Raw genomic sequence first — 25,697 nt, forward strand, 5'->3', positions numbered from 1 at the left:
AGCAGTTAGACTGGATCTGATTGCAGCTATATTTCAAACTCATAAACAAACATTTATATAATAAATACTGTTTTTGCCCATGTGCTTAAATGTGATGGCATTTTCTTTTGGAGCACATTTACAGTACACTATAAATAACTTTAAGAAATTAAGCACATTTCAGGCTGTGACTAAACAAAGAAATCAAACTGGTATAAATATAGGTTCATCAGCAATAACCACACTCCAGTCTTGTTGTGCAAATATGTATAATTGCAACAACAGTTGCTTCAGGGATGATGAATGATGCAGTTTAGCTAACTGACCTGGCACACCAACGTTTTGCATATGGTCACGAGCACCGATCGCCCTGCAGTCACTCATGATTACAGTTTTTCTCAATTGCTTAAACACTATAACCAGGCCTCTAAACTAAAATTTCAAAACCATAAACGCTATTGGTCAAAAAGCTCACCCATTTCCCTGAACTATAAACACTATTCCCTGCTTTGACACATGACTCAAATTTGGTGAACTGGTACTGCAAAACTCTACACACAAATCCCTACATTTTACAGTGCTTACACCATGTAGTCATGTAGAAAGCACTAGCATGCAATAATGTTAACTTAAGTCAGCATAGCTTGAGCCCAATTAGCACACAATTAACCAGGTGGAAACACTAGGAGTCAAAATTTAGCACACACCAATCAGAACCTGCGATGGATAGATAAAAGGGCCAAAGTCAGCTCATTCAGGTTTGAAACAATGGATCCAAAGAGATGCAAAGGAAGAGGACGTGGTGGAGAAAGAGGACGTGGTGAAAGAGGAGGACGTGGTGGAGAAAGAGGACGTGGTGGAGAAAGAGGACATGGTGAAAGAGGAGGAGGAGGAGGTGGTGGTGGTGGTGGTGGTGGTGGTGATGAAGGAGGTGGAGGTGGAGAACGACGGCAACAAGGAAGGGGAAGAGCAAGGGCACGAAGACAGTCAGTCTCGGATGAAATTCGAGCCACTTTAGTTGACCATGTCCTTGTCCATGGGATGACTATGAGGGAGGCTGGGCAACGAGTACAACCAAATTTGAGTCGCTTCACTGTTGCCTCCATCATCAGAACCTTCAGGGAGGAAAACAGGTAGGTGTACTTGCAGTAAGACTGCTTTGTACAGTAACGTTTAAGTTACTGAATTTATGTGTCTTGAGTTTCAGTATGTTTCCATTATTTTCCTGTAAAATGAATGTGTGACAGTTACAGTAATGAGTGCTTCTATTTTTGTAGGACACAGAGACGACCACCTGGTGGAGGCAGGTTAAGGCTTTTGTCGGAGGAGCAAGAGAGGGAACTTGTAAACATGGTAATTGCAAATAATGTAATCCGCCTGCAAGAGATTCAAAGGAGAGTGATTGAGGATGATCATCTTTTTCGAGGCATAAATGCCATCAGCCTCTCCACAATTGACCGCATCCTCCGAAAGAATCAATTCCGGATGAAACAGGCATACCGAGTCCCTTTCGAACGAAACTCTGACAGAGTGAAAAACCAACGTGTGGAATATGTTCAGGTATGAGTTTTGATACTGTATAAGGTATTGTGTACCATCACAGCATGGCAGTTTATGCTGCCATTTCAGCACTCTTGAACTTTGGTTCAGGGTACCGATTGACTCTACTGTGTTATGTGTTTTGCAGAGAATCTTTGAGATTGAAGGACGGCCTGTTCCCCATGAAATGATCTTTGTGGATGAGGCAGGTTTTAACCTGACCAAAAGAAGGAAAAGGGGGAGGAACATAATTGGCCATCGGGCTATTGTAAATGTCCCTGGTCAGCGTGGGGGGAATGTCACTATGTGCGCAGCCATCAGCCAACGAGGGGTACTCCACCGCCATGCCGTACTAGGACCCTATAACACTATGCTTCTCCTTGCTTTTCTTGATGGTTTAAGACAACATATGTTCCAGCTGGACTACAGGGAACCAGCACAGCCAGAGCAGCCTCACTACGTTGTTGTGTGGGATAACGTCAGCTTCCATCGCGCTGCTCTGGTTCGTGACTGGTTTACCAATAACCCAAGGTTTTCTAATATCTTTCTGCCTGCATACTCCCCCTTTCTAAACCCGATAGAGGAGTTATTTTCGGCATGGCGGTGGAAAGTGTATGACCGAGAACCTTATGTCCGTGTTCACCTCCTTCAGGCCATGGAAGAGGCCTGCCTAGACATATCAGTAGATGCATGCCAGGGGTGGATCAGGCATGCAAGAGGATTTTACCCCCGCTGCCTGGCTGGGGCCAATATAGCCTGTGATGTGGATGAGATTCTCTGGCCTGACCCAGACCAAAGACAAGATGCTGTGGTGGGATAATGTTTCTGGTGTGTGTTGTACTGTATAGTACATGAATGACAATGTGCCACTGTACATACATTGGTTGCGTCTTTTGTGTTTATCATGTGACAAGGGTTTTGAAGGGGAGAACCATAAGCAACCTAATTGTTTTGGAACTATTGTTTTGAATTAATTGTACCAGTGTGCAAAACTCTGTTGTAGTGTGTGTGTTTTTGAGGGCTTGTGTTTGATGTCTGAGGGCAAAGTTCGGTTTTTCAGCAGGAGTGAATAGTTTTGGGTGTAGAGCTTCATTTTGACCTGGAAATAGGATGTTTGGGGAATTGAGTGAGATGTTATGGATTTGTGTTTACTGTTGTGCGGATATGAGGCGTAGTTTCAAGAAATGTGTTTTAGCAATCGAGAAAAACTGTAACGTCATGGAAATGAAACTTCATATGTTCTGTGCACGCACTCAGTCCAACCTTAGAGTTTGCTAAGCAGCAGCACCAAACCTCATCCGCTCATTTTACTGTGATGCTATTCAAATATGATCCTGTGTCAGCCAATCAAATACTCCCAAAGGTCTATTCAGTCTATATGGTTCTCACTATTCGACAAAAGTCATCACGTCAACATGACCGTGAACACAAAGTGAGAGTAAACAGAATGGCTTTGCATATTAGTTTGTGAAATTTCAGGCGATCGCTCTCATTTCAGGACCAACCTTCATGGCAGCTGGATAGTGTAGCGGTAAGACCACACACCTTTCGAGCGGAAGTCGCAAGTTTGATTCCCTCCCAATATCCAGTAAGGGTCCTGGCTAGGCCGAACAGCGCGGCTACGTCTGCGGGTCCGATATTTCACTGCATGTTGTGATTGTGTATGTGACCTTTCTTTGCTCCATGTCCAACCTAAGCCTGTGATGTGTCTTCACCAACAGTAAAACAAGAAGGTGAGCCTCACATCAGTTCTGTCTCTGATAGAGACACACCACCATGTGGACGAGTGAAACTGAGACAGGATCTGATGCTAAACCAAAAGGAAATCCATCCATTTATCAAGTTCTAGTTTTGACTTAAACAGACGTAGATTACAGGCCCACTCGGTTTGTTTGTGAACTGAGTGAAGAGCTGCGTTTAAATTACATAAAATCGAATCCATAGTCGATTATAAGGCCGTGTGTAAATATGTCTGATACTCGAGTGAGTTTAATCAAACTCACTACCCTAACAAAACACATGAACTGCTCCCAGTTTGAATCATAACTTTGTTCTTTCTAATTCTGATTTTGGACCAGAGAAAAGCAACGTACTTATCAAAGTCTCCAAGCTTCAACAAACGGACATCCCCAGCAGAGCCACGGGCACAAAGAGCTTCCTGTTTCAAATCGGACATTTTAGAAAGGAGCCAAATGAACTTTCTCTGGGAATTCATTGGTATGGTGAAAAAACAGATGCAGATGAAAGTGAGTCTCTCCTGTGGAGAAGCTAAACAGACTAAATGTGTCAGAAAAGTGTTAGCTTCCATTAGTAATAATGACAGATGTGCCTTTACGTCCAGTGGTCTGCTCTGCTGGTATGCGGAAGTGATCGTAGGGGGTGGAGCCGGTGCTGGTGGAGGTGCAGTAGCCCCGGAGGCTCTCTGGGTCATACAGGTGCTCCAGAGTGTAGCCGGTCAGGGAATATGCTGGATGCTTGTCCAGGTAGGGCCGCGGGTGTGTATGGGAGGGATAAAGGGCCGGAGCTGGTGTTGGGGAGCCTGAGCATGCCCCTGCACGACCAAAAGGATGTAACTGCAAAGAAAGGGGGGGCAGTTCTGTCTGGAGGTAGTCTTTGGGCTTATGGAGGCACTCTGAACCTGGACTGTTGAGCTTAGACTGAGGGGCGGGGCTAGGCGTGGGGCTGATCACCTGACTCAAACCTCGACACAACATGGTCTGTAAAGGCAGAGGCCCTTGAGTATACTCGGGCGTAAAGCATGACCCAGGGTCCTTTGGCAGTCCGTTTGCTGGCCCCAGTGAGGCCTCAGGTGTGGGGCCCTTGCGTAACTGCAGGCGACTTTCTTCTTCCTTGATCATCTGCTGTGTGGCTCGAATCAACGTCTCGATCTTGCTGGGCTCCTGTGGGCTGCAGCGATAGTGGTCGGCTCGGTAGCGGTCCCCTGAGTCACTGGCTGAGCCTCCGTCTGGTGAGCTGACCACGCTATCCTCATCCCAGCCCCTGCCTGCAAAGGGACGCAGTGACAGCAGTGCAGAGGAAGCATGAATAGCATGAATTTGTCTTAAGTTTGCTCTTTTCTTCCACTCAGATCTCTGCCAGTCATCAGCTGTAGTCCTGCATCAAACACCAAAACTATTCAGACCCACGACAGTCATGTGACTATCCACTCAGCACAACACATACAGGAGTATCACGCCCCGTGGATCCTGGCTGAAGACACATGTACTCATGGCTTTACTGCAGATGACCTGTGATCATATATGTGAGGCTCTGTCATCACCATCATCACTCAGTTCCTATGCTCTTCCCCTCACTAAGAACATACTGGGTCCTACACCTGTAGCTCTGTTGCTGCTGACGTGACCCCGGCTGGTGTTAGCCAACACTGCTCAGCTGACCACACAGCTCATGTCTGGATCTCCTGTGAAGATTTTGTTTTGCTGTTTGGTACAAGAACCAAACCGAGATGAAGAAGAAACTCTCTGTTTGTCCTCTGTCCTCAGAACTGCACTCTCTCTTCACTACAAGGACAATGTGAGCCCAGTTTTGTGCATGAGGAGATTACTGACTGAGTCCAAAGCTTGTGTGTTTTGTCGCCAGCTCTGGAGCTTAACTCTGCAAAGACATGTCACATCTGTGAAGACAGTGTAGGGTGTACTGATCAAATTATTCTCCCCACAGCTAAGTGGGCTGACCACACTGAATCCTTCGATGGGTTCGCTGAGCGAGAGCATGTGAGGGCTCTGGCCAGCTACACCCTGAGTTAGCTGCTCACCATGATGGCATTGACGTACTGGACACTGGCCTGGAGATGGATTTTTTGAATGAGCAGGTAAGCACGCTGCTGCACCGGCTGGCCAAGACACAATCTCTCTCTCTTTTTTCCATGCAGCAGAGAAACTGCAGGTGGAGCAGCCTTCTACTCCACAGCCTCAGAACCTGTCATGGTTCACAGGGTTTACCTTATCCTGGAGCCAATAATGATCAAAAGACATGATGTCATCCTCAGATGTGATACTGAAGCAGGCCTACCCCTAAAAGAGAAGTCTGCTGTGCTGCCAGCAAGAGCACAACCTCAATGCTCCACGCCAGTCGGCCTGGAAAAAGCCTCATCTCCATATCTGAGGAGGAGGAGAAGGTGGCCTGTGTCGAATGCATGTGGAATACACTGACCACGATGCTCACTGATGTGACCAGCTGTTTGTCTGCTTTGCTACTCCAGCCAGAGGCAGAGCAAACAGAGGCTCCCCCCTGGGTTATGGAGGTTATTTCCCCATATACAGAAGCAGATGTCTCTTTCTGCTTAAGGTGAGAAAACATAGTCTACTGGCAACCTCATGGCTCTTATTTAAAGGGTTTCTGTGAGTGATATCTATAGTGCTGCCGGCTGGTCTTTACCACACACCTGTCTGGTTCTGTGACAGCCTGCTCGGTGCTGCTTCCTGTCCTTCCTGCTAGGTGCGCTGTGCACTGGGTGCCAGTGGTCTCAGTCCAGTTCAGTGGCTACTCTGTACTGTAAATACAGGTGTCCTCAGCCAGTACCCACAGGGCATGATGTCCTATACTGTATGTGCTGTACCTCATCAGGGAAAGCAGCAGCCAAGTGGTACCAATCAAATGCACTTCATTAACTCATCATCAGAAAGTGTGTGTGTGACTGTGTTTGTGTGTTTGTGTGTGTGTGTGTGTGTGTGTATGTGTTACTTGGTCAAGAAATTACAAAAACCCCGAGAACTCCACCTGAGCCTCATGCTAACTGTTAAAGTTTATGACAGCGCAGTTAGAAAAAGCCTGAACACTGTGGCTGGTTCTGGAGAGAAGTGTCTAAAAACAAATACATGTCAGTGTGGCTGTATCTGAACTACCCAGAGTGTGCTTTGGACAGATGAGACTAAAGGTGAGACGTCTGGTTATAACATGTAGGTAACCAAACAGAAAGTTCTTCCTGATAAAAAAGTTCTTTGTGCTAAAGCTGTGCAGATTTAAACAGCCACAGCTCCATGAGAGAAAAGGCCTCACCGTGGTGGGAATGCGCAGCTGTGATGTGTGGCACGCTGCCGTCGTAGTCTTCATAGTTATCCAGCGAGCTCTTGCTCAGCGGTATGACGGAGCGGGCGGTGTCCCACCACGTCTCCCTGCCTGGTGGAGGAGCTCCTAGAAAATATCGGCCTGCCTCGCACCGACCCCGCTCACAGCTCTGACCCTGACCGTGGATGTGGATGTGGGTGTGGCTGGTGATCTGGTCTTCAGACAGGTTGTAGCAAAGTGTGCGAGGATCAGAGAATTGCCTGTAAACACAGGAGGCATCCACGCCTTCAGGCTGCTCCAACAGTCGAGGGGAGGCCGAGTCTGTGAGCGGACTGCTGCCCCACGGACTGTCCTGGCCGGATTCGGATCGCTCTGTCTGGAAGCTGGAATACTGTGAGGGTGAGAGGAGGGAAGAAAGGGATGATGCAAAGACTGTGACTGCTGATTCTGGATGTTCAGCTACAGCACTCTGATCCACAGCAGGGAGAAAGATCCACTGCTTTCATAGTTTAAATGAACATGCAGCGTATTAATATTTGTGTATGAATGCATGTGCTGTCATCATGTTATTACAATAAGATGAGGTACAGTCGTCAGCTCTGTATTTACAGTATACACAAAATAGTTTTTCACAGCAAATAGTTTCAAAAAGCAAAGACTTCATGTTCCTGTGTTGTGTTACAGACGCACTGAAACTGCAGCACAGACGTGTGCGTGCAGACGTTCATCTGTAACGTTCTGCATCAACTGTTTGGGAACTACAGACATTTTTTAACTACTTCCCTATTTTAGAGGTTTGAAAGTAACCTTACATCATTTTAAATGTAAGATTTGTTTTCAATACTGAAATGAAAAGCCTGAGGTCTCAGAAAAACAAGGACAGAGTCCCCAAGTTTGGATTTGTTTTCTAACCCACACAGCATGAACACTATACATACATGCTCAGCTATATACTCTATATTCATATACTCACATTAGTAAGCACTGCTGAAGCTTTACAGCACATGTGTCCAACGAGTCCTGCAGGTTTTAGATGTGTCCCTGATCCATCACAGCTGATTCAATTGTCTAAATGACCTCCTCAACATGTCTTGCAGTTCTCCAGAGGCCTGGTAATGAACTAATCATTTGATTCAGGTGTGTTGACCCAAGGTGAGATATAAAACCTGCAGGACACCGGCCCTCGAGGCCTGTGTCATTAAACTTGTCATTAAACTTGATAAAGCCAAAGCCTACTCCATACTGATCATGACTGACTATATTTGGTAGTTTCTCTTTGGTGGACTGACTAATTTGGCACAGATCTAAGAAGGAGACCTGTAGATTCACAAAAGTTACAATGTAGGAACTCCAGCAAAACTTAAAGGAAGATGAACAACTTTAATAATTGACCAACGCGTTTCGGCTTGTGGCCTTCATCAGGGTCATCGATGAAGGCCACAAGCAGAACGCTTTAAGTGTTGCTGGACTTCCTACATTGTGAATTCTTTCATCCTCTCCATGCACCTTGGAAGTAGGTGAAGTTGTGCCAGACATTTTTTGCTGCGATTCACACAGGTTAACCATATGGAAACAGACTCCTCAGGAAGTTTATTGCTAAGGTCTGGAAGAAGACCCACACTGGTTAGTGAAGCTGTCTTAACTATCTGGGGATGAATGTGTCCCTTCCTGGTCACTAGATTGAGACAATAAATCCATTCTTGAAACCACGATCATAAACTCTGTGAATGATGAACTGGAGTAATGGTTCAGCCCAGTGAGGCCTTTGGTGACTTTCTCTGGATGTCTGTCACTAAAATCTATAATCAAAGTACCAGAAGAAGAAAAAGAAGGGGCGGCAAAAAAGTGTCTGACAAATTAAAGACATAATAAATCATTTTCTTCCATTTTTTTATTTAAATCTCAAACTCTGTCCGGGTCTAACAATGCTTGCTGCTATTGGTGCACACGGTCTCCTTCAGCACGGAGCACAGCTGCAACGTTGTTCCCACGTCCCAACCAGGCAGCAGTGCAGTAACGTGTTCACACCTCAGTCTCAGAGACCTGCACTCACCTGTGTATATGGCGAGAGCCTGGCTCTGGTCTTGGGCCGTGATGCTCGGCTCTTGGGAGTTCTGCAGTTGTCTGTGAGGCTGCTCGTGCTGCTGTAGGGAAACGAGGCCTTGGATGTGGCCTGGTCCAGAGAAAGCTGGAGGCCTTTATATTCTGTCTCCCTAAAGACACACAAGCAGAAAAGCCCAGAGCTACAGTGCATAGATGTGGAGAGCTCCAAAAGTTGAATCTGTTCATCTGGACGTAGCGTTTTGTGGGAGAAACGTTTCGTCACTCATCCAAGTGACTTCTTCAGTCTCAGCTGACTGCAGGTTTCCCCAAACCTTATAAACAGTACATTTGCACAATGACTGAAACCAGCCCACTGAAGGAACAATGGGCTGTGAGGTCAGTTCCTTAATCATAATTATGCAAATTCCCATGACCATTGCATATTTGCATAATTATGATTAAGGAACTGACCTCACAGCCCATTGTTCCTTCAGTGGGCTGGTTTCAGTCATTGTGCAAATGTACTGTTTATAAGGTTTGGGGAAACCTGCAGTCAGCTGAGACTGAAGAAGTCACTTGGATGAGTGACGAAACGTTTCTCCCACAAAACGCTACGTCCAGATGAACAGATTCAACTTTTGGAGATTTACTTTCCTGGATGATTGAGAATGCATCAAGACATAGATGTGGAGAGCTTCCAGTCTCATGTAAAGACGACATATTAAAGAAGACGATGAGCTGGATTTCTGCCTTTTCTCTGGGTGCAAAAAGTCAATAACATCTGTTTAGCAGTTAGAGTGTGATGAGTGCTGAGAGACGATCTTGTGGAGCGATGTGTGTGTCTGTGCTGGGAGGTTTTGGGCGGTGCTGAAAGGGCTGGAGCTGCTTGTGTTAGCAGAGGGATCGCAGCGAGGCCTTCAACAAACACTCCACTGAGGCAAAGCCGTCCAATTGAATACACCGGCAGATTAAAGGTTATATCTCGCTAAATCAGACCCGTAGGACAAACTTGGACATCCCACTACTGGGAAATGGGAATTGATTTCTTGCTAAAGTGTTCTCAACATGGATGATGAATGGAGTTCGAGACAACAGAAAAGCTCTACACAGTTTATTTGAGACAAACAGTGATCTCTCTTCTGTCTCAGTCTCTGTAAACACAAATTCAGACACACAGGCTGTGATTCGCTTACGTTTGGAGAATCCTAAAATAAGAGGAGCATAAGCAGCGGCTCTGCCGGGGCATCCCAGATAAATCCCAGATTTGTTATTCTCCCAGCTGTAGTGTACTGTAGTGCATTTCATGTGAAAGTGTTCCTGTGGTTATTTATACAGAGTGGTTTGAAGACTGTGAAACACCCAGCAGAGCTGCTGTGGGAGTCACATGCGGTCGCATGCGTTTGCTGCAGACATTTAAAGAATTGCTAAATTACTGTGAAGTCGAGGTATTGGGTGTAGAGGTCATCAGAGCTAAACACACAGTGGGAGTTCACATGCAGGTGAAGTATCCTCATCACCTCTGTTATCAGTGGCTGTGTGGACCAAAGCTACTGAGCAAACCAGCTCTGCTGCTGATAGCAACACTCCACAAAAGCCTGCGCTCTCCTTATCTCCGTCTTTTGTCATGTGTTACGGAAAAATCAGACAGAGAGAGAGAACCATGCGGCCTCTTTTCCATCATCACTACATAAGAAAATATATTAAGAGGAGAAGAAATGAGCCTTATGAGGCTTCGTTCCCTTTACAGCAAGCTGGGGCCGTAAATGCTCATCATCTTTACAAGATATCAATTAAAAGGCCATAAACAGAAGCTGTTGGGCTGTGATGCAGGACGTGGAGCAAATATGTGTCAAGCTGTTCTTTGCTTGTAAATGCAGTAAGTCATGCTGCTTAATGGAGGCTTTTTATGGGCCTTATTCATTCAGTTAGTCTCTTGTACATCTGTGAAATACACACATCGGGGTAATAAATAATGACTAATAAAGGAAATCCTTTTGTTACTGATAGAGAGAGCGGCTCATGTCAGCACTGACTGGTTTCATTCTGTTTGAAAGAAAAAGGATTTGACTGTGTTTTTATGGCCTGATGGTCCACGACAGACACCCAGCATGGTTAGCTCCTTTCTTCACACACTGCCAGACAAACCCTGCAGGTAACAGCCAACAAATGACTCAGACACTCTGACATCACCAGCATATCTACTGATATCACAGGAATGTCTCTGTCATCAGAATTAGGGAAAAACCCCAGTTATGGTTTTCTGAATGAAATCCTGATCGTTTGTTTCAAAGGAATAATAACAATAAAGGGACAAACTTTAGTTAGACTGCCTGATTCTGAAAACAAGGCTTTAACAAACGGATTTCCAATTAACCTCCAGTGAATTTCTGCACAGAAACTGTTTGTACAGCATCTCAGTACCAATATTATCTTATCACAGCACAGACAGCAGATCTGCCCTGAACACTCAGAGACACACCTGTCGTTTTACACCACCTGCATGGAAAACACTGATGTGTGTTCTGCACTTCAGCTTCAATAATTCATACACAGCACTGATTGGACCTGGGCTTATTCTGTGTAACCTAATTGTTTTTGGATAACAGCTCTGTGGCTCGGATGAAGATGCTGGACTTTGAGATTATTCCTGTTCACAATATACAGAATCACCAGACATGTCCAAATCAACCCAATCCTGTTAGAAATATGTGACCATAGGTAGGACTGCTTGTAGGCCATATACATACATATATATATATATATATATGTATATATGTATAGATATTCAACTTCCACTTCGTCGGAAGATAGATATTCAATTTTATTTATATAGCGCCAAATCACAACAATATATATATTCTGTATATTGTATATATATATATCTATATATCTATATAGATATATTATATATATATCTATATATGTAAAAAAACAAACAAAAAAAACCACCCAGCACGCCCCTGCGGGCGGTTTATCCTTCAAGCTCGGGTCCTCTACCAGAGGCCTGGGAGCTTGAGGGTCCTGCACAGTATCTTAGCTGTTCCCAGGACTGTGCTCTTCTGGACAGAGATCTCTGATGTTGTTCCCGGGATCTGCTGGACCCACTCGCCTAGTTTGGGAGTCACCGCACCTAGTGCTCCAATTACCACGGGGACCACCGTTACCTTCACCCTCCACATCCTCTCGAGCTCTTCTCTGAGCCCTTGGTATTTCTCCAGCTTCTCGTGTTCCTTCTTCCTGATATTGCTGTCATTCGGGACCGCTACATCGATCACTACGGCCGTCTTCTTCTGTTTGTCTACCACCACTATGTCCGGTTGGTTAGCCACCACCATTTTGTCCGTCTGTATCTGGAAGTCCCACAGGATCTTAGCTCGGTCATTCTCCATCACCCTTGGGGGCATCTCCCATCTTGACCTCGGGACTTCCAGCCCATACTCGGCACAGATGTTCCTGTACACTATGCCGGCCACTTGGTTATGGCGTTCCATGTATGCCTTGCCTGCTAGCATCTTGCACCCTGCTGTTATGTGCTGGATTGTCTCAGGGGCATCTTTACACAGCCTGCACCTGGGGTCTTGCCTGGTGTGATAGACCCCAGCCTCTATGGATCTTGTACTCAGAGCTTGTTCTTGTGCTGCCATGATTAGTGCCTCTGTGCTGTCTTTCAGTCCAGCTTTGTCCAGCCACTGATAGGATTTCTGGATATCAGCCACCTCCTCTATCTGCCAGTGGTACATACCGTGCAGGGGCCTGTCCTTCCATGATGGTGCCTCGTCTCCCTCCTCTTTCTTGGGTTTCTGCTGCCTGAGGTATTCACTGAGCACTCGGTCAGTTGGGGCCACCCTCCCAATGTATTCTTGGATGTTCGTTGTCTCATCCTGGACTGTGGTGTTGACACTCACCAGTCCCCGGCCCCCTTCCTTCTGCTTAGCGTACAGCCTCAGGGTGCTGGACTTGGGGTGAAACCCTCCATGCATGGTAAGGAGCTTTCTTGTCTTTATGTCAGTGGCTTCTATCTCCTCCTTTGGCCAACTTATTATACCAGCTGGGTACCTGATCACGGCAGGGCGTAGGTGTTGATAGCCCGGATCTTGTTCTTACCGTTCAGCTGACTCCTCAGGACTTGCCTGACCCTCTGCAGGTACTTGGTGGTTGCAGCTTTCCTAGCGGCCTCTTCATGGTTCCCATTCGCCTGCGGGATCCCCAGGTAGGGATGGGTATCGAAACCCGGTTCTTGTTGAGAACCGGTTCCCACTGTTTCAATTCCTTGGAATTGTTTGCCATTTTTGCAAACGATTCCCTTATCGATTCCAGTCGCCCCGAATGACGTCACCACGTTGCGGAGCGTCATTTACCTGGCAGGGCGCCTAGGCGGCTCAAACGCTAAAAAGTTTGGTTATACTTTACGAGAACGGATGACAACAGGGCAACTTGCAAAGTAGATATTTCATTTAAAGGAGGAAACACTACGAATATGCAAAAGCATTTGCTCACAAAACACGCGATGACCTTAAATGAATGTCGTGTTTTTAATTCCGCTCCGGACTCGTGAATCTCAACCCAGCAGCAGCGGTAACGTTTGCACGTCCTCTCCCGTTAATGCGGCAGGTAAATAATCAGCTAACAGTGCATATTATGTTAGCGCGATCTGCTTTATTACAAAACCTGCCATTACTGTGCATTTAGGTGACCATGATGAGAGAGACAGAGAGTCTGGCTGGCAGTTCTCGCTGCAGTCTACCGTTAGCGTCTCCTTTCAGGCCAGGATAGACGAATGTCACCGAGCAGTGACTAAGTTTGTGGTAAAAGGCTTGCACCCATTTGCCACAGCAGATGCCCCGATTTTCAGTAAGTGAATGTGTTTAATTGTAGGCAGGGACATTACTGGATATTCTTGTGTAATTGCTACAGAAGAATTTATGTTATACTTTGTTATTGCTACAGAAGAATATTTGTTTTATTGTTTTACATTTACAATTTTTTTTCCTGGGGACCCTGTGACCCCCCATTGAAGAGCCGTAGGCTGTGGATCTCTTAAGATCTCACTGTTGGGTTTGTAAGGCCATGTTACTCCTAAATTTCTATCTTGTTCAAAGAGAAGATATAAAACAAAGATCTAAGCTAATCGACCTTAGTGTTCTCCTTTTTTAAAAAGAATCGATAAAGAATCGAATCATTAAACAGAATCGAAAATGGAATCGGAATCGTGAAAATCTTATCAATACCCATCCCTATCCCCAGGTACTTGTAACTGTCCTCTATGTCTGCAATGTTGCCTTCTGGTAGCTCGATCCCCTCAGTTCTGACTACCTTCCCTCTCTTTGTTATCATCCGACTACACTTCTCCAGCCCGAATGACATCCCGATGTCATTGCTGTATAGCCTGGTGGTGTGGATCAGTGAATCGATGTCTCGTTCACTCTTGGCATACAGCTTGATGTCATCCATGTACAGGAGGTGGCTGACAACAGCTCCGTTCCGTAGTTGGTATCTGTAGCCAGTCTTGTTAATGATCTCACTGAGGGGGTTCAGGCCTATGCAGAACAGCAGTGGGGACAGAGCATCTCCTTGGTAGATCCCGCACTTGATGGTGACTTGTGCTATGGGCTTGGAGTTGGCCTCTAGTGTTGTCCGCCACATCCCCATTGAGTTCCTGATGAAGGCTCTTAGGGTCCTGTTGATCTTGTACAATTCTAGGCATTCCAGTATCCAGCTGTGGGGCATTGAGTCATAGGCCTTCTTGTAATCAATCCAGGCAGTGCACAGGTTGGTCAGTCTGGTCTTGCAGTCTCGGCTGACTGTTCTGTCTACCAGTAGCTGGTGTTTTGCGCCTCTGGTATTCTTGCCAATCCCTTTCTGTGCCCTGCTCATGTATTGACCCATGTGCCTGTTCATCTTAGCCGATATGATGCCTGACAGGAGCTTCCACGTGGTGCTGAGGCAGGTTATTGGTCGGTAGCTGGATGGGACCGGTCCCTTCTTGGGGTCCTTGGGGATCAGGACCGTCCGACCTTCGGTTAGCCATTCCGGTTGTCTCTCGTCAGTTCAAATGTGCTGCCAGACGCTCGGGGAGTGCAGTCAGCTACTTCAGCCAGTAGGCGTGAACCATGTCAGGCCCTGGTGCTGTCCAACTCTTCATACTAGAGGCCCTTGCTTGGATGTCTGCCACCGTGATGGTTACTGGACCCTGTTCAGGGAGGTCGCTATGGTCTGCCCTCAGATCCACTAGCCACTGAGCATTGCCGTTATGGGTTGCGTCCTTCTCCCATATGCTCTTCCAGTATTGCTCCGTCTCCAGCCTTGGTGGTGCTGTTCTCTTATTGTTCCCTTGCCACTGAGAGTACACCTTTGCTGGTTCTGTGGAGAACAGCTGGTTTATTCTCCTGCCTTCTATCTGTCTGGTGTACCTCCTCAAGCGGCTGGCCAAGGCTGTGAGTCTTTGCTTGGCAGTTTCCAAGGCCTCAGGTATGGACAGCTTGCTGTATTTCTTAGGCACCTTCTTCATTGTGCCTTTCTGCAACTCCAATAGTTGGCTGACCTCCCTCCGTGCTACCTTGATTTTAGCCTCTAGCCTCCTTTTCCATGGAGGGTACTGCCCCTTGTGGCTGTTCAACTTGTAGCCAAGCATCTCACTGATCACTGCTGCCGTATTGTAGATCAGCTTGTTAGTCTCACTAATCGTGGCTGTAGGTATCGTCCGTAGTGCTGCATTAACATCATCTAGCAGACCTTCTGAGGGTACTTCACATAATCTTGGTAACCGGCTACGGGGGGTCCAGGTTTCAAGCTTGGCCATGATCCTATCTTTCAGGTCAGTTCCTCTCGCACTCAACGATCCTTCTCCTATCGCACTTGGGGCTTGGTACCCAATCTCGGGTGGGGGTGATGATATCTCCCCCCTGACCTGGCGTCCTGACTCCTCCTTGCCGTAGCATTTATGTTGTACCTCGTCAATCTCTAGCTGTGAGAGCAGTCTCTTCTTTTGAATGTTGGAACACTGAGCTACTAGTTGTTTCGCCGTCATTGTGGATGTTGGGTATCGAAGAATCCACAGTTCCCTCATCCTATTCATGTAACCCCTTCCGCCAGGGTTACTTGCGTAGTAGCATTCCAACAACGCCCTGTTTTCGTCTCTTGCCCAACAATGCCTTCTTGTTCCAGTAGCCCACTTCTCGTCAGGGTGCCCTGGTTCCTCAACACCTGACGCGGACCTTGTTGATCCAGGCGACGTCCGAGCCGGCATGCCTTCATATTTATCTGTCTCGCTCATATCTGCGGTAGGCTCGCTTAGCATAGGGGGTCTAGCCTTGGGACCCTTACCTCTCTCTCTCTTCCACAGCAGGTCTTTATCCTGTCTTCCTTCTCTCACCCCAACCGGTCGCAGCAGATGGCCCCGCCCCTCTCTGAGCCTGGTTCTGTCAGAGGTTTCTTCCTGTTAAAAGGGAGTTTTTGCTTCCCACTGTCGCCGAAGTGCTTGCTCATAGGGGGTCATATGATTATTGTGTTGTGTTATTGTAGGGTCTATCTTACAATATAAAGCGCCTTGAGGAGACTGTTGTTGTGATTTGGCGCTGTATACATAAAACTGATGTAAAAGTCTTTTGAGTGGTCAGTAGACCAGAAAAACACAGTATAAATGTCCTCATACATCAGTCCATTTAAGTCTCATCTGACCATTTTTATTTTTATACATCCGTGTAGATGAGTGCCTTTGGTTTTGATGTGCGTTCAGCTGTGTAACGTTTGTCCATTGCAGTCCTCCCGACTGACTGACTGACAGTGTAACACTGTGTTCTTGCTGTCAGTCTTACGACTACGAAAGTGGTTCTTCTTCTTATACTAACTCATGAGCATCATAATCATTAAATACGTGCTGCTAACCCTGTTAGCTTTGTCTTTTGCATAGATCAAAATGCAGATGTCCCTTTAGTCCCCCCTTCTGTTAATACTGTAATCAGCTGAGTGATATATATCCTGGCATCTGTATGAAACAAAGAGCCTTCCCTTAGATCTATTTCTCATGCTACATGCCATCTTCATACTGACATACTGCATGACATCACTGGATGATACTGTGAGCGATACTGAGTGATACTTGATGTGATCTTTGGGAAATGAATGGCAACATCAGATATAGCCTTAATTGTTTAAAATCTCATTTGTCTCCAGCAAATCTTCTGAGTATCAGTCTAATCTTTAATCCGTGTATCACAGAGGTAACTGATAGTGTTTAGGAGCTGCAACAGAGACTCACGTGAGAACATAGTTGACGCTGACAATGCAGTGAGGTCGGGATGAGCGGCTGTTGTGGACAATGGTTGCATAACTCTGAACCCAGACCCAGCCGCCATGCTTGGCCAAGAATCGGTAGTACTTTGTAGTGACCTGACCTTTGACCAGCACTGAAACACCGAGAGTCAGAAAGAAAACAACAAGTCAGAGAAACATCCAAGCAAATCATAGCAAAAGATATCAACATATTCACACCGTAGCAACAAATTACATCACCGGGTGGAATTACACGAAGATCATTCTGGAATGAAAAAATGTGTTTATTTATTTTTGTACTGTTTGGTGCACTTATTAGTCTAAATGAACAATTAATGTATTAATTGTTCATTATGTACAACATAACAAACTATACTGTGTGTGTGTGTGTGTGTGTGTGTGTGCGTGCGTGCGTGTGTGTGTGTGTGTGCGTGTGTGTGCGTGTGTGTGTGTGTGCGTGTATTTGTAAGATGGTAAAACAAACCTAACTCACACAAATGATGAGCACAGCGCAGGTGGAAGCAGTCACAGCTGTGGACGTGATGATAGAGAGTTTTCTCGATTAGATCCTGAGGCTCATAGCCTGTCAGCTCTGAAACACTGGAACACACACACGCACACACACGCACACACACACACACGCACACACACACACACACACGCACACACACACACACACACACACACACACACACGCACGCACACACGCACACACACACACACACGCACGCACACACGCACACACACGCACACACACACACACGCACACACACACACACACGCACGCACACACACACACACACACGCACACACACACACACACACACGCACACATTATTGAGCATAAATCAGGCTTCCATACGGTGGCCCTAAGAGGTCAAATGCACTGCAACCAAAGAAAACAGCAGCAAATAGAAAAACAAAACATAAAGGAAGTAAAAAAAAGTTACAATGGAAGTTGAATAAAGGACAAGTGAACAACTGCAGATGAGACGCTGCAAAAAGAGGAACGTTTGTGTTGTAAAGAAGAAAAAAATCACATGACTCCTGTAACACTGTAAATGTTTACTATTCGTCACTTCTGCACAGACTGGCTCCAGTAACTAGTTTCTGTTGTGTTTTAGGTGCTTTTGCAGCATTTTTCTATTTGCTGCTGTTTTCTTTGATTGCAGTGTGTTACATTGTACTTCCCGTATTTCTACAGGCCCTCACACAAAATGTGTATCAAACAAATACCAAAAACAAATGCTGTAAAAAGTATTTCCCCTTCCTGATTTCTGTTTTGCATATTTGAGATCATACAGAAAGCAGTTTAACATGAAGATTTCATTTGTTAAGGGAAAACGGTTATCCAACCCTACCTGGCCCTGTGTGAAAAAGTAATTGCCCTCCTTGTTAAATCATTAATTAACTGTGATTAACCCCATTTATTGGAAAGTTTATATTATTTTCCCGAGCCATACCCAGCTGGATTACACCCAGACATGTGTGACAACACAGAAAGGTGAGGTCTAAGGAAACAAAGCCAGTGACATCTTTGAGTCTGAAAAGCGTCACAAAGCCAGTTTTGTAACTCCAACGAAAGATGCTGAGAGTCATATCCACATATGGAGAAAACTTGGAACAACTGTGAAACTTCCCAGAAGTGTCTGGCCAACCAAAATGACTCTAAGAACGCATCAGTGACTCCAGGAGGTCACAAAGAACCCAGAGCAACATCTACAGGAGAGCAGGCCTCACTTCCCTCAGTTTTTGGCATCTGTGGGAGAGCTGTACGGCAAACTCTGTGCTGACCAACAACAACACAAACACTCGTTCCACAAAGACATTCTGATGGTCCCCAAGACTTTGGGGAAAACAGAGAATACAAAAGCTGACCTTTGGGGAAGGTCTGAGTCCCCATACATGTGGTACAACACAGCATTTCATAAAAAGAACATCATACCCACAGTTAGAATGGTGGTGTGCACATATGGATCTGGACAACTTGTCTTAATTGATGGAAGCATAAATTCTACTTTATGTAAGAAAATCCTGCCATCAGTCAACCTCAGGCACACTTGGACAATGATCAGAATCACGTCCACGTCTGAACGCTCAAAAGAAACCAAACTAACGTTCTGGCCTCGTCAAAGTCCGGACTCGCTTTAACATCTCAGGCGGGTCATTCATGCTTGAAAACAATTCTGTAACAAACTAAGAAATCAGGAAAGGGCCGGCCCCTCTTCAGTGTAAAGTACACACACCTCTGTACTTCGAGCAGCAGCTGCAGACGGTGAGCGGACATACCGTGAGTCGAGGAAGATGAGCTTCATGTCCAGACTGGCTCTGAACATAAACATGTTGCTGTGCAGTTTGATCTCAGTGACGGCGCTGGGCGGGAGCGAATGACCGACAGCCACCAGCCCGATGTTCTGATAGCAGCCATCAAACGGAGACATGTCGAGGCTGTACTGTCGAATTTTCAGGTAGCCGCTGCAGTGGATCACCTGGGCCAAGCGGACACAGCAGGTAATAACATCAGTCACGCATCCAGGAGGGCTGTGATATGTTTGATGAGCTGAGGCACGTGACCTGATGTCAAGTTTGTGCTCTTTCACTTTGCAACCCATGTTTCAGTCTGTTAGACTTTCCTGTGAGACGAGAACACTGGACAGAGGTCAACATGACGTGGATGCTGTTTGCTGCCATAGCAGTGCCACAAAGCACATGTACACTGCATCAGTGCAATGCAGTCAGTACGACTTGTTGGCCAGCAGACGTGTCACTCTGGAACTCGACCCATATTTATACATAAAAAAGATGAGAAGGAAATGCCTGACAGCATTAACCCCGGTGCACATGGAGACAACTGCACACAGGTTTGAGCTGTAGCTCTGTGTAAGTCAGCTGCTTCAGCGCAGTGGTTACTGCAGGGTTGGACTGTCCTGGGATATGTGGTGGTTTATCTTCCAGAGTTATATGTACATATATGCATGTCATTGTCCTTCACTGAACACTTGTGTGCTCCTAAAAACTGCAAGTCTGTGTTGACCTCGAGTGTGTTTGAACATTATTTCCTCTCATCTCTGCTTTTAACTCTGAAAGTTTAATTTTGTGTGACTGATGAGGACAGCGTGTGTTCAGACCAGCAGTGCTCTGTTACCTTGTAGCCTCCACAGGTAAGACCAGCATTTCTTTTAGCAAGGACACACTTCATTCTGAGAAAGAAGGAGCGCTCCATCTCATATTCTGCAGAGACACAAAAACTCACATGATTTGTGCTGCATAGTGATGTCACACACAGAATAGCACACCTAGATGGCTGATTACCTTGAACAAAGTGGGAGTGGTAAGGCTGGTGCGCTGTGAGGACAGCTATCATTTCATCGTGGTCTGCTGGGTGGATGTACTCATAGATGCTGTTTCCTGTCAACTCTACCTGTTGAAATGAACATTCAGCTCACAGCTATGACATATCAGGCCCGGAGGAAGCGACGACATTAGGTGTGTCAGACCAACCTGTGACAGGCCCAAGTGCACTGACGCTGTTTCTGATATGTACATGATTTTCCCATCAGGAGCAACCACAAAAATGAAGCCATCTAACGTCTGGAAGAAATGGTACAGTGTAGAGAAGGTGTTATTACACAGGTACAAAGCTGTTTGTCTTTTTAGTTACATCTGTGTTATCATCTGTTTCTGTGAGAAATGTGTATCTGCACATTTTAGGGCCAATTACAATGGTAGAGTTTGTACAGTCAGACTGTTTCCCTTCTTTGATGAAACTTGGCTGTGGCTGCATTCCTCCTCAGCTCTGTGCCTTTGCTGTCTGTGGTGTGCAGATTTTACTTGTTAGAGACAAAGACGGCTTCATGGAGGAGGAAAACATGGCCTCCTTACTCTGGAAAAAGAAATTCTGCATATGTTTTTCCTCCAGTCTGTGTTAGCAGGCTCGTTAGCTCGTTTGGTTTGCCTGAACCTAACGTGACATGTTCCCGGGATTAAAGCTGGAGACGTGTGCCTGGAAATCTACACATGGTTATTAAAACCTCAGCATCATAAAGTCCCTCCAGCTCAAACTCATGCAGCGTAATGAGAATCGATGTACCTGTTGACTCTGTGCTCAAATGTTTTAAAGCTATTGATTCTGCTGTGTGGTCATGATGGAAGCTGCCTTTGGAAAACCATCCCGTGTTTCCTTATATTACTGTTAGATTTTCCAGTATTTTCTGTATTAGATGCTGCTCAGCTGTTTACCTAATAACGTATCAAACAAGTAGGAAACACTGCACACTTATCAGGGATAACTATTGTTGTTGCTGTGTTGGTTCTCATGTACAGGGCCAGCCCTGTTCAGCACGCAGCTTCTCTCTGTTCAAGTGTTTTCCTCCGTTGTCATTATGACTGATCGAGGCTAGCTAACCTCTGCTTCTTTCAGCCTGCAGCCACGCACACAGCCCGGCTCCATTGTGCTGCGGCTGATGTGAGAGCGGCTGCAGGCTCTGTGCGTGACCACGAATGTGTTCAGCTCATTTCACACTGAAAGCACAAGAATGAAGGCAGCAGGAGGCATGTGGCAGCAGCTACCAAACCTCCAACAAATCTGCATTGCCAGGCTGAACAATGATAATAATTAAGTGCACATGCAGTTGCCTTTAAAGTAGCAGTACTAATAGCGAGAGCAGTGAGTACCTGTAAGAGATGGGAGCCTAGTTCCTGACTGAGCCCATCCAGAGAGCTGCTGCGGCTGACGTGCCCCCAGGACTCCCCCAGGCCTGCAAAACAACCAAAACAAGTAAATGTAAAAAACCTGTGTTCCCTATAAATAACACAACTCATCACACGAGTAGTTTAACACTGACAACAACCAAATCTGCGCCCTATAAACGGCTTTTCCATTATCCTCCTGTACGCTCCGATCAACAGCAAGTAGGGTCTCCTATAGCGGCAATACAAAATATATCCAGACAAACAGGAGTCTTTACTTCCATAAGTGAACTGCTAATTCTGCGGTAAGCAAAGGCATCTCTGAAATTAAACTGGACTCCAAATGTTTCTTAAAATCAGCCCAGTTTAAACTCAGTGTGAAGTCTGCAGTTTGTGGCCCGCAGCGCTAAAAATACAGCGAAGCCAAAAATAAATGAAGGATCGGGAAAATACTTCCATGAGCCCCTCAAACGCAGACAGAAGCGCGCAGAGCCTCGCAGAGCCCGGCGAGCCCGGCAGCGGGGCGCATTTACATGCAATCCCCGCTCTGCAGAGCAAACAGGCGGCGTGCAGCGACCGGAGCGCGCCGCCGCCTCCGCCGCTTCACGTGTACATAACTACACACAATCAAATAAACCCAGTGCACAGACCGAAATATCAACTTCCACTCCGTCGGAAACTCAATAAAAACACTGAAATGATTTACGGCCGTTCGCGTTCAACAAAAACAATCACGCCGAGGGACGCTGCTGCAGGCCCGGACGGTCGTCACGTCACGGTCACAGAAACACAAATATGAATTCTGATTGTTCGGAAGAAACGGACACAAGAAACTGACCCGGGGTTATTTTAAAATATTTTAACGGACAGCTTCCTGATAGCGTGGGGACGCCACGGTAACGTAACCATCACCGAGGCGCAGACTCCACAGCAACCTGCTCCGTTAAACAGGCCTGTCAGCGTGGGGTGCGCTCTGTGGATAAACCCACAAACCGTAAGATTAGAATATTTTGTATTATTATAATTGTCCCTCTCATGCGCTAGTTTTTTACATTTTACCTTTAAAAAGAACAGATTTATCGGCAACAATACAAATCAAATATCTGTCTATTTATAAATATACGAACAGCTGCTTGTTTTATACACGATCTATATTTAACAGAAATATATATATTTCTGTTAAATATATGTCAAATATTTTTTATATTTCTGTTAAATATATTATATTATATATTATAGTATATATATTTAACATAAATATATATAATATTTATAATATTTAAATAAAAATCGAGTAAAGACATAATTACATTAAAAATATATTATTATATTACATTTAAAAATATAAGCATCTCACATCGGTGACATTCAAATAGTTCCGTTAACATAAAATAATTTCATGTTCAACAATTAAACAGAGACAAACTTTATGAGCACAGTTGGCCGCGGACAGCGACAGAGAGGTTTGGTTGCACTGCGTGAATCTTTAATGTGAAATCAACCAATTAGTGCCGAGTAAACAAACTGGAATAATAACCGAATGTAATAAAAACGTCAGCGGGAATGTTTTAAATAATCTAATGAATAATATTTGGACACTGAGCCACGCGCTGAGGAGGCGGTTAGAAAAAAGCAGGAACATTTTTCCCGTCATGCTTTTCTTTATTTGACGCGTTTTTGAAGCTCATACACGAGCTAATTAAACGGAAACAGTAAAAACACGTAAAAGAGTTCATGTCCTCAATATGGAGACACGCAGACATCTTCCACGCGTGCAGGACGGGGGTGACTGTGCCACACGGTTATTCATGTGCGGTGCATGTGGCCTTAGAAACACTGAGACTCTGGAAGGCTGAGGATGGCAAATCTGGCTCTGCTAAACTGTGGGGGACATTTCTATGCCACGGCCTGGGTCCACGGGGTCCACAGTAGTTCTGGGTGATGCCTCTATGTTGATTCATTCATTCGTGTTCTTACAGGTGACGGTGTCCCACGGATTCACTGATGGAGCTCATCTACTGGTGTCTTCATAACCATCAGATCTCAACCAGACTGAGGAGCAGGATCAGCGTGTTAGTCACTGTCATCAAACGGAAGTGACGGATATGTTTTAATGACGTTCATCCCTCCAGCACAGTTCTCGGAGCTTTTACATCTATTATATATTTTTTCCTTTAATCTGTTGAGCGACCTTCATAGAGACATGGTTACTGAATTACATGACTGTCTGTGTTTTTGCTTTAAATACATCCCACGACTGTCCCGCTGTCCACAGTGATTCTGCTCGTGTTTATATTCAGTAAAGATCCATTTCCAGCGAATGCGAACGTGATCGTGGAAGCAGTTTGAAGCAAAGTCCAGCTGGATGTTATTTTGCAGTATGTGAAACCAGTGCCTCCCAGTTTGTAACAAACCGACGGTGATCATGTTCCAATCAGCTCCATCCACACCGGCCAGTGATGTGCTGCCAGGCCCGACGGGGACCCCACGGAGAAACAGACCCCACAATCTCTATTTCGTTTCCACTAAATTCTATTTTTCTTGATCAGAATATTAAAAAGTCAGCAGCATTAGAATTCCTGAAAAATCAAAGCGCCATGAATATATATGGAAACATGCGAGTAAAAGCCTCGAGGCCGTGTTTATTTCACCACAGCGATCAGTGCAGTCGTGTTCAGAGTTCAGAGATAAAGCAGATAATATTTATTCACAGGAAAAAGCTCCACTGTGCCGAGTTTGGGATCTGCTGTGTGAAATGTAACATTTGCTTTTCTGAACAGATTTAAAAAGTAAAGTTTAATTATTTTTTTTTTATATTAGAAATGAAAATATTAGATTAAAAAAAACACGTGCACGAAGAAAAAGTGCCAAACTAAAATGTGCTTATTGCTAAACGTTTACAGACCAAACAGAATCGTGAAAACAATAAAGAGACGCTCGTGTCGTAAACAAATCCACGCAACTGTTTTATTTACCGTCCTGTGAAAAATTGAATTATTATTATTTTTATGATTTTCTCTTCATTAGTATTTAAGGGCAGCCCACCCACCTTCGGGAAAGACCACTCTCATCTTCAGGTAGCTTGTTGTGAGCCGGATGATCGAGGCTTTATCCAGCTGGGAGGTGATGGCGGAGGGCAGCGGCAGCAGTTTGGCCAGTTCATAAAACTCACTGTTTTCCTTTTCCCGGCGCGTCCGGGCCGCGTTTTTCGACTTCTCCTTCATGTTTCTGTGTCAGCGCAGATCCACGCTCTCATAGCAAAGCAGATGTCTCCCTCCGCGCGGCCTAAACGTCACAGCTGTAGCTGGCGCGTGCACTCCCGCCCATACTTCCAGGTGCTTCGGGGCTGACGGTGAACGGGTCCCGGTTATTCCTGGCCGCGTGAGGCTCAAAGCTGCAAGCTCAGACTTGGACTCATCACACTGAAACTTCGGACCGCCGCACACAGAAGGCCCTGCAAGGGTCAACAAACCATAAAAAAATGAAAAAGGAATTTATTTTATTCAGTCTGCGTGTAACAGCTCCACGAGTGGCTATTAAACTCAAACCAAGGGCCACAGAAACAGCCGCTCACCTCACTTTCTAACCTGTTGGTTTTCACACAGTCTCCAAAAAGCCCCGCACGCGCGTATCCTCCATCCCGTGTGATTTTCTGGCGGCGCATCCACAGCCTGCTCTGTGCCGCGGGCACGAAGCCCTGCTGCTATTGGACGACTGGAGAAGCTGCTCGCATACCTATTGGTTAGTCTATGTACCGAGGCCTCCAGGAGGAAGGAGATTGGCTACTGAACACGTTCACCTCTGGCCTGAGGTGGCTCCAATGATTCCTTAGAACCAGCATTAAATCCGTGTGTGTGTGTGTGTGTGTGTATACATGTGTATATATGTTTGTATATATCTCCTTAAAAAACACGTTATTAAAAGATTTATTATCTACAAAAAGTAAAAACAGAAGAAAATGATGCTTAAAAAGTTTTTTTTAACAGCGACAGTGAGAGCTTGTCCTTTATTCACATGCATCTTGTCTTTTTATATTTATATTTTATTCATTTATCTGCTCATTTATTCATTCATTTGTATTTATTTGTTTATTTATTTTGTTGGTTATTGCTACAGGCCACAGCCAATAAACATCTGCACCCCTCTAA

At 45.5% G+C, this 25,697-nt stretch overlaps 2 protein-coding genes across 7 annotated transcripts; one reads left to right on the top strand and one right to left on the bottom strand.

Moving 5' to 3' along the window:
- Positions 1-2,510, top strand: LOC109199210 (uncharacterized). The gene is made up of 3 exons (XM_019354551.2): positions 1-1,112; positions 1,257-1,539; positions 1,667-2,510. Exons 1-3 carry the CDS (start codon positions 748-750, stop codon positions 2,336-2,338), a joined length of 1,320 nt encoding a protein of 439 aa, XP_019210096.2. The 5' UTR covers positions 1-747; the 3' UTR covers positions 2,339-2,510.
- sim1a (SIM bHLH transcription factor 1a) lies at positions 1,927-25,358 on the bottom strand. Of its 6 annotated transcripts, none has more exons than XM_003454862.5 (12): positions 25,124-25,358; positions 24,599-25,003; positions 21,535-21,617; positions 20,362-20,451; positions 20,173-20,281; positions 20,006-20,091; positions 19,150-19,349; positions 17,354-17,460; positions 16,847-16,994; positions 8,600-8,759; positions 6,538-6,937; positions 1,927-4,522 (listed from the first exon to the last, which is right to left on the bottom strand). In XM_003454862.5, the coding sequence occupies exons 2-12, from the start codon at positions 24,771-24,773 to the stop codon at positions 3,816-3,818; spliced, it is 2,265 nt and encodes a 754-aa protein (XP_003454910.1). In that variant the 5' UTR covers positions 24,774-25,003; positions 25,124-25,358; the 3' UTR covers positions 1,927-3,815. The 6 variants fall into 6 exon arrangements, with proteins under 6 accessions (XP_003454910.1, XP_019210093.1, XP_019210095.1 ...); XM_019354548.2 differs by having other exon boundaries at positions 25,137-25,228; XM_019354550.2 differs by lacking the exons at positions 24,599-25,003; positions 25,124-25,358 and adding an exon at positions 23,527-23,823.
- Between the last annotated feature and the right edge of the window lie 339 nt (positions 25,359-25,697).

This window comes from Oreochromis niloticus, linkage group LG11 (genome assembly GCF_001858045.2).
Source record: "Oreochromis niloticus isolate F11D_XX linkage group LG11, O_niloticus_UMD_NMBU, whole genome shotgun sequence".
Taxonomy (NCBI): Eukaryota; Metazoa; Chordata; class Actinopteri; order Cichliformes; family Cichlidae; genus Oreochromis; species Oreochromis niloticus.